General features: G+C 35.2%; 1 protein-coding gene across 2 annotated transcripts in view; it reads left to right on the top strand.

Moving 5' to 3' along the window:
• Nucleotides 1-22,114, top strand: part of LOC5568085 — a 78,342-nt gene that overhangs the window by 13,716 nt on the left and 42,512 nt on the right. For both annotated transcript variants that reach the window (XM_021848288.1, XM_021848287.1), the window contains exon 2: nt 15,982-16,329. In XM_021848288.1, coding sequence (XP_021703980.1) covers nt 15,982-16,329 — 348 coding nt within the window. The remainder of the gene's footprint in view (nt 1-15,981; nt 16,330-22,114) is intronic.

Below are 22,114 nucleotides of genomic sequence, written 5' to 3'. Positions count from 1 at the left end.
CCAATGCGTTAAGCATTATAGAGTTAATTTTTTACATTTCAAATACACCACAGCATGCGTAAATGAAGCTATGACAAAAGGTCGAAAGACAAAAGGTCGAATACCGTTTTACAAAGAAGGAAAAATTTCCTACCAAGCAAATCATTTTCGACCTTTTGTCTTTCGACCTTTTGTCCATAAACTAGCGTAAATCGCTACCGCACCGTTATATGACCGCAAATTACACCAGCGCGATAAGAAATGGTCTACAAAATCGTACATAACTCTTGATTCAAAAAAATCATACACCTCTGATTTTTTTCATATGTTGTGTTAAACTAGCTCAGCTATTCAGTGATGAAAAAAACTTTCAAAATCGGATAAAATCCAATACGGCGACCAAATTCAATATGGCCGCCAAATATTTTTATTTTTGAAAATGAAGCTCCTATGTTTTTTCTTTCTAAAACCATGTTATTGTGAAAGAGTTGTTGGAGAAAATTTCGAGAAATGGCAGTTTGAGTGAGGCAAGAATTGTAAAAAAAAAAAAAATGCAGTTCCTTTAGTTACTCGACAGGAGCTTTCGAATGAGCACAATTTAAAACATTTTAAAAGTGTAAGTAGTGGGCCGGTCTCAGCGAGAATTACTCTACTGTCGTTTCGATTCCAGTTTATATAAAAAAAAAACAATTACATGAAGCCCAATAAAAAAATCAATGTGTTTCCAGAGGAAAATAAATGAAATATTGCAACACGACCTACTTTCCTGCCCTGAATTACGCAGTATCGTAATAGTCATCACGCAATTGAAATCGGTTGCTTAATGGCTGTTACACAACGCTTATTCATTATGCAACTGTTATGAGTTCCGTAATGAAACATAACAGAACAATTGTAAAATAATGGTAAATGCATCTTGATATGATACAAGTGATCTAGTAAAATCCAAAAAATATTGTGCGCAACTCGTTGCAGAACTCCAATTTTACAACACTCGTCCACGGCGAGCCTCGTTGCTTGTGCTATAAAAATCATTATTCTGCAACTGATAAAAATGTACTGAGCCCATACTACGCATGGATGCCCACGTAGGGTGATATGTTTGTGATCCTAAATACAATCCGATAAAAATGGCATTTTCATAATTGCAAAAAATGCTACCGTCGTTGGGGGTGAGAATGGGTCAAAAAAGGATATGTACGATTTATTTATTGAATAACTATCGCAATTTAACTCCAATAAACTTCAAATTTGGTGTGTATGTACTTCGATGGTACATTAACAACTGTTCAACATATTAAAGAAAAATATTTATTCACAACGGCACTACAAGTGAATGAAAAATGACCCAATCTCATCCCATAGAGGGGGTGACATTATAGTGACCAATTGAAATAACTTGTTTTTGAGGATATGATTACAAAACCATTCACAGCTGAAAAACATTAATGAAATACGATGCAAATAGAACGAAATGACAACTAAGAAGTTTCAGAAGTATGATAAACTCACTTAAAAGTACGATTATACCAAAAAATTTAAGAGCTATGAGAAAAAAATGTAAACCTAGCATTTAATGTCAAGTTTACATAAATTTTCTTGTTTTTATTCTTCAAATTGTCTTCTAATTCTCATTTTTAATGCCATAAAGCCTATTCAGTATTCCCAAAGGTGTACTGGAACAGTGATTATTTCAAACCTTCGCAAATAGTTAAATTTTGGTGCGATATTCCACGATCAAAAGATTTCAGGCAGTTGTTGACGTCATATTCCCGATCGATCAAACTCATTTGTACCTACTTCAATGAGATGTTTCTATGATATGAAAATACAAATAAATAATTATATATATAAAAAAAACATTTGACAAAATTTTACGATGTTGCTGCGCGCGAAAAACATTTGCTGGTTTGAGAAGTTGTCAAAATGCGTTGCATTGTTATTCAATGCACGGAATCCTCAAGTAGAATTGTTTGATGGTGCAGCAATGCTGTATTTAGAAAGAATAAACACATCTTAATGATGAAAGAATACACACGGCACCGAAACGACAAAAATGTAGACTTGTGATTCCATTCACAATCGTTCTTGATCAACCCAATCACCTCCATTTTTAAAGTTTTAGACACAGTACCGAAAAAAATCAAATTTATTCTGGAAAATACGACTGAAGTACATGCGTGATACTTAGCACAGGAGAAATTTAATGTTGTAAATTTTCTCTAGACCTATTGTCACCCCCATCGACGGTATATTCAACGTGTTGCAAAACTTGATTTTTTCAGCACTCGTCGAAATTTGAATTTGAATTTTTATTTCCAAGCTAGCAAGAACTTTATCGAGTAGCCATGTTATATGATGCTGGAGGATTTTTCTCATTTGATTAGTCAGTCAAACAGCCAAAATTAAAACAAAAACGAATATTATAGTTGACAATTGTGTCTGATAGTCGAGAATTTTCATGCATTTACTCTAGTAAATTATAATATGATGAAAATATTAGTGTAAGGGAATCTTGGGTGCACCCTTGAAGTAAAACGACCCATAGCGCATTTTAAGACTATTTGGGCTATTACTTCCCAATTACAACATTTTCCTTCCGGGACTGAAAGAAATGATCCCCAACTTACGATTTGACAAGAAAAAATCTACGAAAATTGTCTCATTTTATTTTGAAATATTCATAGAAACCCTAAAAAGTTGTTTTGACCGGAGGTGCATGTGGGGTATTAATTCCCTATTTGTTAAAAGTTTTACAGTTAATTTGAAGTAGCACCGTGTGTTGCAGATTCTACCCCATTGCTTTTAATTTATTCAAAACTTTTGGACGTCCATATAAAGATCTCAGAAGTTGAAAGTTACCTTGCTTAGTCTGGTATCCACATCCTAAGTAGAGCCATCAGTTACAATTTATTGCTAACTTGTGGCCCGGCAAACTTTGTCTTTTCATCAAGTAGGCTGTTAAAAAACGCCATGAAACATCTCGTACGAAATGGCAGTTCCGTTCGGTTGTAATTTTTTTTTTTTCGAAGTTCCCGTTCAATATCCTGTGCTTTTTATATACACAAACACGTCGGAACAGTTTAGGAACATAATTATACAACAAGGTAGGCCATTCCCACCCGTAAACAACGATTTTCAATAAAAACATGTGTGATCATTCCTATCGCTAAGCATGGGGCTAGAAGGATAGTAAAAGAGAGTAGGCTTTGCTTTCTCTTGTACTCGTTCGAGATTGCGATAGGAATGACGTCACTACCAAATGTTATTTTTTGGAATATAATACCTTGTTTCCTTTTATCGTGATAGTTATGCAAGAATTTTCAGAGTGCTAGTTTTCTAGGAGAATGATATCCCCGTGTAAGTTAACATTACTACCGGCCACTTCATGCAGATAAGTGTGTAGTGTACATATATGATTGTTCTAACATTATCAATTGAAAGAATAGCCTATTCTTAAAAGAAGGTAAAATTTCTATCAAAAGAATTAGAATTCCTTATATCAACAATCACTATCACAGATTTACTGGTGAGGAAAAACATACAACTGAAAAAGAGGAAAAATATCTAACTGAGTATCAGCAAGTGCTATTAAAATAACAGCCTTTAGTTACAAAAAGTAGCTATAACGCAAATAATCACCGTGCACAAAAGAAAGTATTTTTGTTTTTTTGGGTTGCACTTGGGAACCCTACATTCCAGCATAATTGGCAATAAAATTGATTGTAAGTTCATAATTCAGCCAAATGGCCGAATACCGCTTGATGGTACTATTTTTTGAGCAGGTTTCGAAAAATTCAAATTTAATTGATCATAAAGTTGAGTATATTTGTAGTTCTTTGTAAACATTTCATCTCAATCAGTCATGCGAGAACATAGTTACAACATGTAGAAGTTGGGAATTTCGTATTTCACTACTATTATTTTCAACACATCTGCAGTTCATGAACTTCCGAAACTTCAACTTTTGACCACTATGCACGCCATAGTGAAAAGAACAAACGTTTCGAAATCAACAGAATCTCAAAACACCGCGTTGATCCCCTTATGGTCACCGCCGTCAAATGGTCTCATTTCACCTACCAGGCGTTTTCTTTGGTTGCCACCCCAAGTGGGGGTTAGAAATGGAAAGCAAAATCAAGTGCACGCGAATCCATAATAAGCACACAAGACGTCCGAGTAGGGTGCTACTTTTCCCATACGGAACTCCGAAAGAAGGTGTAGGTTATATGCTAAATCGAGTCACCTTCGCAGAGTTCCTTCACATTTCACACAACTCAGACTGAACTGTGAACTGTGAAATGGGGTTTCCTTTGTTGCTTGACTGACACACAGGAGTTACTTATTCAACACGGCCCTAGATATGATGGAGGCGCATCATAATCTATTACCCATATAGGGGCCTGGCCAGTAGAATGTGCTCGATTCAAAAGCAAATAGCAACACCGCATTCATTCTCACTATCGCCCATGTACGATCGCCATTATTCAAAAGGGTCCCGAGCAGAATAACCTAACAAGATTATAACATATTTCTATCGACGGTAGTTATATTTGTGATAACAGATGGTTTGAATTGCATTTGAATGTTCGTTGTAAATGATAGTTATGAAGAGTAAAATAATTTGTAATTATTTTGTTCTTGTGGAGCATTCTTTGAAAAAGTTTTATTATATATTTGTAATAATTAGAACAATATTAGTAGCAGTCTTGTTTTATATAGTGGAGACTTTGTTAGAATTTTTGTTATTATATAGAATCTTATAAAAATAACTTATTCTGTTATAATCCTGTTTCTTTCGGCTGTTCGGAACAATACCAAAAACGTGTGGGGTTGAATGTCCTATTTCGTTGTTCTCACCTCGACCGAGTCGATTGACCATATAGAGCTATTCGGAAACCAGTTTCCAGCGAGGTGTTGGAAGGATTCGAGTTGTCGAAATTGGTCGGTGTATCCGCATAATGGCGCGCTATCGAATTTTGTCCTCGTTCGTTGTTACAACACCGGACGCTAGAGCGGTATCGTGCCACCTAAAAATGGTGTTAATTTGCATTTATTTACAGTGGGAAATGCTAATGGAACGTTTACATCCCACATGGGAGAGGCGTGAAATTTTTTTTTTCAATAATGATGTATCGCGACCCTTTCCAATACAGATCATTTTACTTTAGGTTTTTTGTAGCACAAATCAGGTGCTTGCTATTAGATGTTGTGTTATTCATCTTAAATATGTTGCGACGAAAATGTGTGTACTAGTGTTTAATTAGATAACAATGAATAGCATTTCAAGCATTTGTTTCTGAATGACAAGATCCTTTTCTTGAAAAACAGAGTGGTTACATTTTAATTTTCATATTATTTCAAATGATTTCCTCAATACATCTCGAAATATCTTACATCTGTACGTTTTTGTTTTGGTTGCATATAATGTTGTGAAATATACAGTATTGGACAAAACATTCACAACTTTTTGGATTTTCCATACAAAATGGTCAACTTTGGAGGCTCAAATTTCAGTTATTTTTGGACCGATTTAAATGAAATTTTCACAGCACGTCAGGTATAATTTGAATTTTAACATATATTTTTGAGAGGTATTTTCAATCACGAGTTCAAAAGTAAACTAAACTGAATTCTTTGACAAAAAAATTTAACCCTCTAATACCCAACCCCGCCTTTAGACGGGGTACACTTTGGAATTTTGTGTATTTTTTCGTAGCTCGGAAATCAAAATGATTTTATTTGTGGCTTATACCTTGACTCATAACACGCATATAGGAAAAGTTTTTTAAACTTTTGAAACTTTTATGTATTTTTAGAAATTGTTTGAAAAATTGCATACTTATATAACCTGCAAATGCCTGGGCTTCATTTAACGTGTAATATAAAAAATCGTATCTTTTATATTTGTCTACGATTAACCTATCACAAACGAAGAGCCTGGTGGTATTAAAATTATTTCAAACCTGTTTTTCCGTTAATTACACGGAAAATAAAACACGCTCCGAAAAAAAAATTAAAAATTTAATATTTTTCAAAATACCGTAACAATTAAAATTTTTATTATTGCCAAAAATCAACAACTAGAAAAGTCTTCAAGAAAAAATGAAAAAAGCTAGGGATGTTCAAAAATAAAAATTATAAAAATCAAAAACCAAAATTTAAAAATTTGCGAATAAAAAAAAATAAATGCCCAAAACGTGTTTAGAACGATTTTAGATAACGAAAAATAATACTAAAATCGAAAATAAAAATTTGGGTATTAGAGGGTTAAACTATTTATCTGAAAATAGGAAAGCGCTACATATAAACTGTCTTCAGCAGATATCATATTGTTCATATTGTCTAAATCTACAAGTTTGCTTAAGACACCATCAAGATATTCCTTCAAATTTTTAAATAAAGTAAGAACTGTTCATTTAAGAAAGTGGACACGTGTTTTTTACAGTAAACTGTTTATTTTCGAACGAATTCATGAGTTTACCTAAAATACATGGAAATCAACGTAATTTCGATCAAATTCACATAAATTTGAACATTTATTGAGCATTGCTGGAGAATGCTCTTACTTTTCTTTTGATACCTCCCATAAAATTCTGCACAACTTTTTTCGGAACTTTTCGAACTGCTTTTTGAACTGCTGACCACATTTTCTTGAAAAAATCGATGGAGCTTGCTTCTCTTCCATCCTTCTTAAGATGCCGTTTGATTATTGCCCAGTATGTTTCAATGAGGCGTAGTTCTGAGCAATATTTGATGGATTCGATCATTTTTCTACAAATTCGACTTATTCCTTCTTGAGCATCTCCAAAGTAGCTGAAGCATAGTGAGCCGATGCTAGGTCTGGCAAAAACAATGGAGGCATGGTATGCTTTCAGTAGATGGGCAGAAGCCATTTTTTAATGCATTCAGTTCTGTAATTTTCGCCGTTGATTGAACCCGTCGTGAAATATGTAGTACTTTCATACCGCAGGAGCAAATTGCTTGCCATACCAAATCATTTTTCCCAAATTTTTCTGTTGGGATGTATCGTACGTCGTCAGGAATATCTGTTTTGGCCACAGCGTTGAAAAAATTCAATTTGGACACTTCGCGATTTAAGCCAAATCTCGGAACAGCAGTTTTTCTGTACACCATTTGTGCAGAAAAAAATTGAGAGTCGCCATGTCAATTCGACCCATCGTTTAGAATTTATATTTTTTTTATGCAGGGTGGCCACCAAATTCCGGTTTTGAAATTCCCGCTTTTTTCCCGGTTTTCCCGGTATATTTTACATAATTTTCCCGATTTTTAATCCATTCTTTCCAACGACTTTAATTGACTTTTTCTATATCGAAAATCTTTTCTATGAAAACCACCGCAACCTTTTTTTTTAAATCGGTTTAAATTTTCTTATTTGTTTTTCCATAGTAATTTGATTGTTTATCAATAGTTTCACTGTTGGAGAAATATGTTGTCTATTAGATGTTCTAATCTATATAGAATCTTATTCTGAAAACTATGGCTTAGTATAGTAGATGAATTGATTTGTCTCGCGTTCATCGAGAATCAATGGAGCTCTGGAGCTATCTATCATGGGAAAGATATGGTTAATTGTACTAATAAAACAGATCCTACTCTTGACACGACAGGAGTTTAATTTGAATACTATCTGAACCATATTTACCAACAATATGCCCTTTAAGCCAAACTTAGAAATTTCAAGTTCAAGTTTTAAGATCTAGAGAACCTGACAACCGTTCGCGTTGAAAATTTGATGGGTTGGTTGCATTCTGGTGAGTTTTAGCTCAAAACTCTGTTTGCCTCTCTAGACTCATGCTCTTGAAATTTCGAGTTTTAGCTTTGGTTTATAATCATCTTATAATGCATCTTAATGCTGAATTTGAGATAATTTGGCCAACAAAAGCCCTAGGTGCCTAAGTAAATCATCAAGATACCCAAGTAGTTCTTTGCCATAATTGAAATTATTTGAATTAGGGTGTTTTATGTGTTTTGGACAGAGCGTTACGCGTATATAATTTGGCCACCTCCATTTGATTTTGCCGTAAATTTCCAAATTATATACGCGTAACGGTCTGTCCAAAATACTTTGATCACCCTATTAATCCTTTGAATTTTATTCCATAAAGCAAATAACTTCAAGATATGAATGAAACAAGGCCACACACGTAGAAGCTAAGTAAGTGCTCACAACTTTAATAACACCAAAAATTATCATTTATTTTACAAATTTTATATGAGCTGTAATGGTTTGATCGTTATTAAGATCGTAAATGAGCTAATATTTAAAACTTCGTCGATTAGATAACTAGTGACATATTAAAAGCTTTCATAAATAGAGACTTGTTTTCAAGATAAGTTGTGGTATTCAGCAATTTTAGAAGAGTCCTAAGCCAATCCGCAATAAGTAATTAAACTTTGGTTCATAACGTCTAGTAAAAAAAGTTAGAGAAAAGTTCAAAAAATATTAGCCCTGGTAGTTCGAGAACAAAAATTCAAAAAAATATTTCGAAACATTGCTAAAAAAAATGGTGAAACATTTTTAAGAAATATGGTGTAGCATAGTAGAAATTAATTGAAAATAATTCATTGATGTTTGAAAGATACTTGTTCAAAATTGCTGATGTATCATGGCAATGTCATTAATCATAACTACTTTCTATAACTTATTTTGGAGGTTGGTTTGCAGATTACAACTTGAAGATGTTCGTTCAAAACGATTTTCCCGGTGATCTTCTCAAATTCCCGGTTTTTCCCGTCTTTTTCCCGGTGGATTCGAATTCCCGTCTTTTTCCCGCTTTTCCCGTTTTTCCCGGTTCGGTGGCCACCCTGTTTATGTCAACTTTTGTCTGCTGTCAAAATAAACACTTGAGATCACACTGAAACAAAATTTTATTTGTTTTTATGGAATTTTTACACCAAGATGCTAATATTTAGGTGTCCACTTTCTTAAATGAACAGTCCTTATATTATAATAAAATGTGAAAAAAGTCTCTTTAGTCAAACAGTTATTGCTGCTGAACTCGTTATTGGAAAAATTTCTCAAAAATATATGTTAAAATTTAAGTTATATCTGACTTGCTGTGCAAATTTTATTCAAATCTGTCCACTGAGATATGAGCCTCCAAAGTTGACCATTTTGTATAGAAAATCTAAAAAATTGCAAATCTCGCGCTTAGTATCATACAGGCGTATCTGCAGTGATCGATTTCTCTTCGTCTAATCTTATCGACGATATTCTTGTCTATGGAAGATTACATGCAAGCCAAGGATCTATTCTTTGCATTGAATGAGATGATAACATTCTTCATGAGATTTCTTTCATATATCAATAACAATGTTACCGTCAGTTAACTGTTGGCTCTTATTCCGGTGTATTCGAATATCGGCAAACATGATTCATACTTTATATTGTTTGTCATATATGAACTTCACATTTTTTAGTAGTGTGCGATCTCATGATTCCGTAGCATGCTCCTGTGGGTTGATCAACGGAATCAAGATCGATCGTGTCCGATTCGCGTGGTACGAGTGGGAAAAGAGGATGGATTGCCAACTGGTGAGCTCGTTTCATGCTTATGATAACAAATTTTATCACGACAACGTTGCGTTTATGTAATTTTCAAACAAATTACACAGCGCAACAAAAAAGACATTTTTGAGTGTCTCTTGGATCAAATTATGTCTCTCTAGTAGATCTGGGGTTGCTGAATCTAATGCCGTTCTCAGAAATGTTCCAGCACGTCAGGATTTTTAGCTACAGGTGGCCAAAGTTGTTAAAAACACTGGTTTAATTGATGTTTACATGGAATTTAAAATATAATTGATCAAATTTTTTCGTGATCTAATCCATCAAGCACGCAAAATAGGCCTTTAATTTTCATTTCACAGATAATTTGGTTGAAATCGCACGATTAAATTTCGATTTAATCGTATTTTCCAACATATTAACAGGCCCCATACATAGTTCTTCGTTTATTTTATATGGCAATATACAATACTTTTCTAAATCATCAAAAAATAACTTTTGAGCATCAAAAATTTTATGAACTTTGTTGATAAGTATTGTTATACACATGAAGTATAAGTTTTAAGACAAATTAAGCAAATAAATTACCTTACAAGCTGGCAAACTTGCATGCAAGTTGGCTGAAATAGGCAAATTTAGTATTTTCAACATTAAATATCTCAAAACCTAGACGTGTTGTGATGTTTCTGAAAACGGCAATGGATTCAGCAACCCTTAATTAAGCAAATAGCGGTATTTTTGTGCTAGAGACAAAACCGTGTTCCGCAGTGTTATGGATGGTTCGCCACTACAAGTGTCGACATAAACCCTTATTCCTTCATATGATTACCACACATATCTTTTTTTCGTCATTATTAAAAATAACCTTTGAATAAATAGTTCGACATTATGAAAGTTGGCGTACTTTTCTAATCTTCTACCAATATCTTTTCATCACGAGACAATAACGCAAAACTGGTTTTAAGTAAGATTCCATTTTTTCCTCCTTATCCATGGATCACATCAACAACCAAAGGTGACTCGCAGATAATGTTCCTCCCTGACTAATCAACATCCTTCCGGTGGTTATTGTGAAGATGCAGAGGCATTCGCGGTCGCCAGAGACTACAATCATTTACACACTAACATTCCTTCCCCATCTGATTGTATGGACTTGGCCTACGCCGTTTTGTGATCAATAATATGAGAGCTGTTCCGATCAATCACGGAGTAGCAACCATTGACATGTACTGTTAGTCTATGCTATGGTATGCTTCATCAAATGTGAACTCCACTATTATTTTTATTGCATTGGCTCCCGCTTATCTTTATAAACTTAGACCAATTCGAGCGTTTGATAAGTATGTTTTTCAAATTAATCCAATATGAATTTTGAGGAAAAATAACAACCAAGTTAAATATTTAATAGCTAATATAACGAACTTAACAGAATCACTGGAATAAAATATAGCGAAGAATACGGAGCTTTAAAAAATGCATCTAATTTGCTGCGCGTATAAAGCTTTTTAGAATTTCCCGGGATGCTGGGAATTTGCGGGAAATGGGAATTTTTTCCCGTTTCCCGGGAATTTACTTCTCTGGATCGAAGAATCGCGCGACATCTCTCTCCAGCCACTTTCTTGAGAATTCTTACAGATACAACAAAAACAGACTATACAGAAACCAAGAAATCAAAAACAATTAAAACAAGAATCAGAAGATAAGTGCTTTTTTAGATTTCGTTCAAAGAATTCAGTCAGACATTTTTCTATGATATATTTTTTGAAGTGTTACTGCTTGTTTTACCGTAGGCAACTGATACGGTTAAGTTAGAATTCCTTTATTGATTTTCCAAAAACCTTCTATAGGATTTTCTCCAAGAAATTAATTTAAAATACCCTAAGATTTAACTACGAAATGTTTTATGATTCTTCTTCTTCTTCTTGGTATGACGTCCAAACTGGGACAGAGCTTGCTCCTCAGCTTAGTCCTTCCACAGTTATTAACTGCGAGCTTTCTTTGCCAAAGTTGCTATTTTCGCATTCGTATGTGGCAGGTACGAAGATACTCTATGCCCAGGGAAGTCAAGGAAATTTCCATTACGAAAAGATCCTTGACCGACCGGGAATAGAACCCTGATACCTTCAGCACGGCTTTGCTTTGTAGCCGCGGACTCTAACTAGTCGGCTAAGGAAGTTTAAGGCTAAGTAGCCCGTCATTCGTTTTGGCAACAATGATGACTTTTCAGCTTGCATTTCAAAGTGATAAAACTCAGTCTTGATAGTGTCAGTGCAAAACCAACTGATTTTCTTTGATTCCAAGTAGTGAGATGAATTGGCAACAATCATCAACGGCGCGTACAAATTTCAATGACGGCCTACTTCGCCTTAAGGATAACCTCAGTAATTACTCCAAAGACCATGGGGCTCTGCACGAAAAGCTGTCTCTCTCTTTTCCTCCTTCATGAAATTAGTAAACAACAAGGCCAGTAAACGTCAAAATCCCATACGAAATCATAACAGTGCAGAGGCCTATAAAAGGTTTCTAATTTTTCAAGAAAATTCTGAAGCTCATTCACTGATTTTTATATCGATTTCGCTTGGGTTTCGTCCATGATTTCTGTTCAAGAGCACGAGCAATAGTTTCTGCTGCATTAACTAGCTTCGTAAAAATCAACGAAAAACTGGAACAGGCGAAAGAAGTAAGAAATTCCCAGAAAAGTTTGAAAAAATTTCAGAGTTATACCTGTGATAATTCTTGTTCAAATCTCAAGTCAACCGCCATCTTCGAACCAACCGTTGCCGCCGATTGTACCCCGTTTGGCATAAGGTCGTTTGACATAAGGACGTTTGGCATAATGGTCGTTTGGCATAATAGCCGTTTGGCATAATGATTGACTTAGAATGAATATTGCCATTTTCGTAGCTTTTACCGAGTTCAACACCACCGAACCCAGGAAGAGACGAACCAGCCAAGGGCTGAAAGTCTCGATAATAAAGACAATTCATTCATTTCACCGAACCCATAGCAAAAAAATTGCGTAGGTTCTCAATAAGCGGTGAGGTTGTTCAGAGATATTCAAAGCTATGGATGTCAATAATTGTAGTGACATTGAAGAGTTTAACTAAATAAAACTCGTAACGGTGCTGGTGGAAGATCTTTTCGGAATAATATTTTTCTTCACATCCCAGAACATAGAGTATCCTTGAGCTTGTTGCGATAAACATATTTGAAAATAGTGAAATGGCAAAGAAAATTCGCAGTTATTAATAAAGGGAACACTCAAAGAATATTTCGCTGCAAGCTCTGTCCCAGTTTGGACGTAACACTTGATAAAAATTACTTGGTAAAAGAAGGGAAAATATTTTTTGCAAAATATGAAAAGCTCTTATCCAAAGATCTATTATTGCAGCATAATGCGAAAATAGCCTATATACAAGAGCAGATTATGTTTCGTTTGAAATGTTTAAGGCTCTAGCGCAAAAAAATCTTCTCACAGCATAACTGAAATGGCAAAATTTGAACGATTCAATATAAATTTTAATTTTGGAGGTGTACATAAAAACACTGTCCACTCTCGAAAGAAATATGTTGAATATTGGCAGGTTCTAAAATAATTACTATTCTAACGACCAGTGTTGTTCAGACTCATTTCCCCGAAAATAACGTTTTCCGAACTACGAAGCCACGAACTACTACAACCATGCTCTATCCTCCTAAGATAGAAAAGCAGATGGTTAAGCTTGAGTACTGCACACAAAATCGATCAATTTCGATCCCAGAGAGCCACAATTCAAGTTTCGGTGAAATGAAATGAGTGAGTGAGTGAGTGCGAATCATTTCACCGAAACTTGAATTGCGGCCCACCGAGATCGAAACTGTCGGATCCCATGTGCAACACTCAAGCCCAACCACCTCCCCCTCCATCTCAGGAATACAACGCACAGTTATAACAGTTCATGGCTTCCCCGTATGTCATTTTCCCGAATGACTCGTTTCCCCGAAAAGTGGTGATGGATTTTCGCTGATAACTTAAGCAGATCAATGTTATCGATTGCCGCCCTTTTGTCAGTTGGGAACAAACACGTATCTAAAATATATAGCTCCAGAGAACAGCCTATGCATAAAAGAAGGTGAAATTTATTGAAATTTTAAATCAACAGTTATAGGTATAAAATAATTATGGTTACATCATATTTAGAAGAAATAGAACATTTAAAACAAGGGTAAATTTGTGCTAAACATATCAAAATCATCGGTGCAATAAATTATTCCAAACTCAAAAGAAGAATTAATATTTGAAAGAAGGGTAAATTCTGGATAAATAATAAAATACTCTTGGCAATAACTTTCCTTATATGCATAAGTTTATTCAAGAGCATATGATTGTTGAACAAAGTGACATTTTGTATCAATTGACTCCACAACAAGCCTGATGTCATCGAAAAGATTCGATAGAAACGTAAAAACGAATGTTATTTTAAGAAATGCTTGATTTGAGACTCATTATGCCAAACGACTATTATGCCACACGACCATTATGCCAAACGACTTTATGCCAAACGACCATTATGCCAAACGACTTTATGCCAAATGACCATTATGTCAAACGACTTTATGCCAAACGGCTTTATGCCAAACGACTTTATGCCAAATGACCTACCACCGTTGCCGCCTTCAAATGTGTAGTAGTGTAAGACAAAATTTTGATTCTCGCTCCAGTCCACTTTTTGGATAGCATTTAGGTCCCATAATAACTGTGCAAAATTTCAGCTTGATCGGAGAAACTATATTTTAGCGCCAGCCATTCAAAGTTTGTATGGGATTTACTATGAGAAAACTTACTTTTACAAAGAAAAATCGTTAGAGGTCGCCCATTGACCTTTATAAAAATTATGAACACAGACCTAGATAGGTATTTTATTATGAAGAATATTACCGAAGACCGCGAAACAATCCGAAACTTGTGAAAAAAAGTTATTCAATGAAAACCTATTGGCAAGGCAACTTTGATCATTACTTAAAGGAATAACAATAATAACAAAATAAGGCTAAATTTTCAAATAGTCTATGCTTAATAACTTTTTTCACAAACATCGGATTGCTTTGCGGTCTGCGGCAATGTTGTTCACCGTAGGAATCTCTATTGAGATCTGTGTTCAAAATATTTATAGAGGACAATGGGCGACCTCTGGCGATTTTTCTTTGCAAAAGTAAGATTTCCCATAGTAAATACCATACAAACTTTGAACGGCTGGCGCTAAAATATAGTTTCACCGATCGAGCTGAAATTTTGCACAGTTGTCTTTGTGTAACTGTTTTACTTTGGTACGCGAAAAAGCGAACATATTGATTTCTTTTAAGAGTACTTCGAATGCCGTAAAAATCGCAACTATAACATTAATCGCATTTCGCATTTGACCCAAAGAACTTCACCTCAATTCTGACAAATCCAAAAAAACAAACATCACTAGAACCAACCAGACGATTTAAGGCGCAAAGAAATCTAGAACACTGGTTAAAATCGCAGTAAAATATGTTAAGCATTGGCTTGCGTGCGTGACGACAGCCATTATTACACCAATTCTTGTGGGTGTCATTCTCAACACTCTCACCCAACTTCGCTAGTTCTTGCACATTTGAGGTTCTTCGGCATACTATTGAATTCGGTTGCCTACATCCATCTCATTTTCCTAAAATGACAAACAAAAATGTTGGGCAGCTATAATACATAGCGCCGACTGTTCGACTTTCCGGCGTTCTCATATCTTAAGGGGTCCACTAATTAAAGGTGATCTACTTAGCGCCCCTTCTGAATAGAAAGCTCCGAACGGAAAACGGTGTCAACGCGCCAAATTAGTCTCGATTTTTATTCTCCCCCCTAGAAGACATTGCCCTCCGCACTCGATGTGGTTCGAATCTCGATCGGCTGTGAGGCGCCCAAGGAGGACGCAAGCTTTTACTACGTTTGGGTTTTCCCAATCGACAGTCTTTAATTTGGCTTACGAAGCGGCGCACGTATCGTCTGGGAAACTTTTTTTTTTCTACGGAACGAACGCAACACAAGGGTAGATAGTGTCAGTTCAGTTTAGGCTTCTGGAAGGATATTTACTGTTCGTGATTCGTCGCGCAAGAAAATTTAAGGATTTTCATAGAGCAATGAAGCAAGCGAGTGGAAAACTTTAAACTGTGTAGTAACTACGATGTTTATGGGAAAAGTTGCCCGGTGAAGAAGAAAGCTCCTACCGGTGTTCAGTTCATACCAACTATTCGAGTCAGCTTGTGGTTACTTGTCTGAAAGAGTTAAAGCACATCGGAGATGAGAAATGTGAGTCTAATTAATAGCTTCCTACCGCGTGTGGAAAGCTGTCACGCTTTCAAAGTGTTAATTTATGCCCAAGCTCATTTGCTATTCATGTATCTTCCGTTAGCTATGTTTATGTGAGAATTACATAACAATGACACTATCCCACATGGTTGTTCCTTCGTTGCAGGACTGGCGAATACGTTCCCAAGGATTTTGTGCCATTGAAGAATCACTCAAGTCGTCCGACAATCTGGCTAAGGTTCAACCGTATTTGGAATCTCTTCTACGAACTCTGCTCTCTTCGGAGCGCAATCCGGACATAATCGACGATAAGGTGCGGATGCTAGTCAATCTTATATCACGTCTTCCGTTGGAGAACCTCGAGGACCGGGTGGGACAAATTATGACCGGCTTGTGTCGCCAGGGTGGTCCCGGAAGCAACAACGTGGCGAAGGCCCTCATGCAACGTCTGCCAACGGCCGCCATTGTTCAGCGGCTGCTATCCGATGAGTTCCTACATGCCAAAAGTTCAAAAGTGAGTACCCTACTTATGAGACTGTTGAGTATTGATCGATAACGTAATCTTAAATTACCTAAGAATTCTGGATTTTGACTCAACCTGCACCGTAAAATGTTACGTGAATCGATTTGATTTCGTATACTGGTTAAAAGGGAAAATCGACGAAGAGAAAACAATTTTTACAAATACGGCTACCTACTTAAATGATTTTGAGAGAAGTAAGTGTTTATCACGAGTTAATATTAATGAATAAGTTGAGAGTGAGTTCAACTTCATAGAGGCTTTGAAACCAGTAAAACGATCTACATGGTCAGGGACTCTTCGCATAACTCAAATCTGGGTACTAAGAAAGCGGACTCACTCATCAGTTTCAAGTACTCCTCAAGCATAGTTCACGTTCCATGCTTGTAAAGGACTTTTGGTTGTTTTAGCTTTTTGTACATGGTACATTTAGTACTGATACGAGTATTATTCGAACGCAGGTTCTTTTGGAGCCCACGCCAGACACCTTCTTTTGTAGCTTTGCAGTACAGATGGAAGATAGTTTACTTATCTGCCACCGTTTCAAATATTCTATCGGTAATATCCATGTCTTCAGCTAGGCGCACAAAAATAACGGATTGTTGTGATAATAATATCTCAGCTGTTGTGCCCTGCGTAACCTATTCCCCACAAGATCACCTTTAACACAATGTTGAACAACAGACACGGAAGTTCATCACCTCTGTGTTAACGAAGACAGTATTCGAAAAAAATGAAGCGTTGCACAAAATCTTCACGCAAAATAGGAGCTAATTGGATACTATTATCCAACACTCCGACTTAGTAGTGCCTTAGTGTGCCCTCAGCGCCATTTAGATGTTCATCGTAGTACTGCTTCCACTTTTCAATCAACACACGTCCATCCAGAAAAAAGGGCCCTTTATCCCTGCACATTTCGTAAATTGTACTACCTTTGCCCTAATGCCGTTTCCTCGAACGCCAATTCTCGGAATACCCCGTTTCCCCGACTAGACCTGTGCGCCGCCGCGCCACGCCGCCGCCGCCGACTCATTTTACGTCACGCTGACGCCGATTGAGGCATCGGCGGCGTGCCATACGCCGATCAACATTACGCCGCTGATTTTGTATTTTCACGCCGATAAAATATTTCAGCTAAAACAAATTAAAAATATTTTGAAAATACCTTAAGAAATAAGTAGAAATTTTACGGGAAATCATACATAAATGCGTCGAGATTTCTTCACAAAATTATCAAGTGAACTCTACAAGAATTCTTCGACGGATTCCATCGAAAATCCTTTCAGATTCTTACCTTCTAGAGTTTCTTCAGGAATTAATGTTCTGTACATGTGGATTTATTCAAAATTGATTCCAGGAAATCCATCAGGACTTTTTCCAAAGATATAGTTCTTCTGAGGTTCCTCGAGGAATTTCAAAAGGTTCTATTTTTGCCGGCTCACCCAAGATTTCCCTAAACATATGCTCTAAAAAATGTAAATGTTTGTGAAGGAATTTTTGCAGGAGCTACGCCAAAAATTATTCTATGAATTTCCCCGAGTTTCTATCCAGGAACTTTTTCCAAGAAATGCTTACTCCGATATGTTTTGTTACGATTCCTTCAACGGTTTCTCCATGAATTGCTTTATAATATTTTGAAAAATTCCTCAGAACGTTTCCCCAGAAAATTAAGGATTCTTAAAAAACAAACAAACATGCGATAACTTCTCCAAAAACTCTCCAGTGTTTTTTTTTTTTCAGAAATATAGGATTTTCTGTATGCAATTATCTAATAATCACTCCGAGAGCTTTTCCATGTATTATTTCATACGTGCCTCTAGAGGTTCATCTAGAAGTCAAAGAATTCATCTTGATATTCCTTCAGAGATTTTTTTAGTGATTATGCAAAGGATATTTTCCTTTTTTTCAAATTTCTCCAAATATTCATTCAACGTTTACTTCAATATTTGATAGTTGAATTTATTCAAAAAATTTATGTGGAACGAAATCCTCGTCTGAAAATCTTTATAAATTTCCCAAAAGATTATTCTAAAAGTTTCTTCACGGATTCTAACAAACATTTCGTCAGGGATTTCTCCAAGAAACAGTTTAAGTATTCGTTCACATATCTCTGGAATTTTTCCGAGGATACCTCATTGACTCATACCATTTATCTACCCTTTTCCTTGTTAAGTCGCTCAAACAATGATCCAGAATTTTTGAACGGATTTTTATAGTGATTTTTTTTTTTGAATCATTTGGAAATTTCTGGAATATTTTAGACTTAAATATTGGCAAAATACGCTTGTTTCCTGATAAAATCATGATAAGAATTTATTTGAAGCATTTGTGGAGGGAAGATTCTGCAATGCTTCAACCAACAGATTTTTTCATAAGATTTTCGACAAGATTTGTTAAGGATTCCTTACGGAATCTTCTCCCAACCTCCGTTAGCAAGCTCCTCAGAAGAAAAGTTTCTTAAAGTATTCAAAGCAGCTTTCAGCGGGAAAGCTTGATGGATTTCTTACCTATCTAAGGAAAATTTCTTGAGAACTTCGTGGATACTGGAGCAAATTTTAAGTGTACCAAAATAATGGTAAATAAATAATAATAATGGCGATTGTTTTTCGTTGAGCAATCTTCTCAACTAACTGATTTTTAGTTCTTTTTTAATGATAAAGTAAAGTAACGTAAATATTCTGAGTGGACTTAATAAACAGTCGGAAGAATTCTTGCATTATCTTTGATGTTGCCAAGGATATCCGTTGTTTGATAATTAATCCTCTCTTTTGGAATGGTACACAAATTATGTCACGCTAATTTTCAACTTTTTCGGCCACCTATCTTGTCACGCTTTTTATATGAGAACTCAATTTTTTTGTAAGGCTTGTCACGCTTAGCTTAACCCCCTCCCTCCCCTTGGAGCGTGTTGTAGTTTGTGCATGATCCCTTTCCTCGATTATTTCTTCATGAAATAATAGTTTTTATAAAAAGTGATTGAACAATTGAATCGTTTGAAAGTTTTCATAATTATTCGTTTCGATATCATGCACTTTCAGAGGTCGCAAAATGTTTGCTCAATTTCTAAGAAGGTCGCAGCTTCAAGAAAGTTAGGAACTACTGCTCTAAAATGCGTGTCGCCTATGTCACCACATGAAAAATTTCAAAAAATGACTATAATGAACTACAGTCAAAGCTCCATGACTAGTCATCGATTCATAGAATTGACTAATTATATGATGATCCTTGAAAACATTATTCCAAAGGATATCTGTTCCATGACTTAAAATCTCCATGTATCGATGCACGGGTTCCTGAGAAATATTTATCCAAGTTCTTCCGTCCATCTTTTAAGGAACTATTTCTATTTTTTTTATTCAGAGATTAGGGTAACGTATATAACTTGGACATGCATATAATTTGGACAAGCTGGTCGTTCTATGCTCATTTCCATTGAGATGGTGAGGAATATATGTATGGGAAATCATGCATTGCATTATCAACACACTATGCTACTTATTAATGATGACCATTTTCATACCAACTCTAAATTGGCTTCAAAAATATCAAAATTGTAAATTGTACCAACAGAACATGTGTGAAACCTACGAATGCAAGAGGATATACAATTCATGAACATTGCATTTAATAATAATAGCGCTCAGAATAGGCATTCATAAAAAGTTCAAAAGTGGCAATATGTTAAAATATGTCTAAAATTGAAGCTAAGTTCATCTAAAATCTTAACATGAGAATATAAGGTATAAATTAGGAGATGTCCAAAATAGATTACGGTTTTTCTTCAGTTGATATAATTTGGTCATCTGATGAAACACATTGGAATGACGCATGCATGCATATTTGCAGGAGTTTTTCGTCGATCTGATGATATTCGCTAGCATTGAATGAAATTATTGATTATCACTAATTTACACATCCAATGAGCGAAAAAATGCATACGTCACATGTAAACTCTAAAAACTTCATGATATGACCGTCTTCCTATGAAACAATTGTATGGATATTGAGATAACGCCCCTGTCCAAATTATATTTGCATGAAGGTGTCCAAAATGTATATCTGATGTCCGAAATGTATAACAGACAGGCCGCCTAAAAACGCTATTTTGGAAGCTAATGCTACAGTTTGTAAACTTTTTCTCTTCAGAAACTCAAAGTACAATGAGACATTAAGCATATCAGTAACAAAACTTAATAAAATATTAGTATCTAATGCAGTTAATCGCTCGCCGTTTCCAGACATATGCTTAGCCTGTCCAAAATACATAATTTACCCTATTGAAGCAGTTTTACCTAGAAAATATCCCAACAAATTTCTCCAAGAGTTCCTCCAAGTTCATGCAAGAGTTCCTCAAACAAATTCGGCAGATATTATTCAAGAGCAAACTTCAAGAATCTCCCCAGATATTTCCTAGTGTTCTCCGTTGATTTCGTTGATTTCTCGGGTAGAAATCCTCATAGGTATTTTACCAGCATCTTTTTCAAGTTTGCTTCAGGATTTCCTTTTAAGATTTTTCTAGGAATCCCAAGGAAAAAAAAACTGGGATACATAAATAGGTACTCATTATTTATTTTTATTAACGTTTAAACTTTAAACTTACTTGAATTTATGATCTATACAGCTTCGTCATCAATTATAGTAAGATTTTGTACATGTTTTCTGTTCAAAGAAAATAAAATGTGGATATTTCTCGAAGCTGTAATTTTCTTAGAGATTTTATAGAAATGAATCAAAGAAAATGGCTACAAATATTTTTTCTAAAAAAACGCAGTAAAATTCTACGAAACTGAGTTCATAAAAGCTTGAGTATTAAGGTTTGGTAATAAATGTCAGCACAAACGTGGATATGGTAGTTTTACAAGTGTTTAAAGTATCAACGTCTTTGGGGCACCATTGAATCCTTACCAAAATAGCTTGACAGAACTCTATTTTACTCCTCTATAAGCAGATTCAATTTTTCAATTTTCGCCACAACAATATTTAAACCGCAATATATTTTTTGCTTTCGTTACTTTTACACTTTATCAAATCAAAAAAAAAACACTTCTATTTTAAAAATGCTTATTAAGCTCAAATCGGTTGAACCGATTAGCTTCATTTTTTCACAACAGACTTTTATCAAAATATTGTTTTGACAAACAAATAATCGGAAATGAGAACATTCTATAACTTTCAATTACGTGGGTAATGGCTACGAGTCAGTCGCTCAAATCCGGAATATCTCTAGAACCAAATGACCAGTGATCAAAATTAAGACAGATTCTAAGTGTTTTGTTTTATCTCATAAGCAGATGAATTGAATGCACCTGTAAAATTCTGAACTGGTGCGGCCAATGAAATGTAATGTGTTGTTAACAAATTGTGAATAGTAGTAATAGTAGCTTAATTTAGTTTTGCGCAATTGGGATGATAGTGTTACCTAACACATAATCCGTAGATATAAGAAACTAATGTAATGTTTGGAATGATATTAATAAAAAAAATTAAAAATAAATGGATTCTTAAAACAGAAGAGCTTTTCAGAACCGATGAATAACCGGTGCAAAAAAAAAACGAAAAAACAAAAAAACTATAACAAATTATTTATTTTTTCATTGTGGTATAAAAACAATGCTGCCGGTAGATTAACCATAAGGATTGTAAGAAAGATATGAGAAATGACAAAATTTACGGTATTTGAACCATACGTACACCCAAAATTTCATCATTTATTTTATTGATTTTTTTTTTCTGTTAAATTATCCCCACGCCGATGTACGCCGCCGCCGAAAACTGTCAA

This window comes from Aedes aegypti, chromosome 2, assembly GCF_002204515.2.
Source record: "Aedes aegypti strain LVP_AGWG chromosome 2, AaegL5.0 Primary Assembly, whole genome shotgun sequence".
NCBI lineage: Eukaryota > Metazoa > Arthropoda > Insecta > Diptera > Culicidae > Aedes > Aedes aegypti.
Note: the sequence above shows the minus strand (reverse complement) of the source record. Positions and strands in the feature narration are given on the sequence as shown.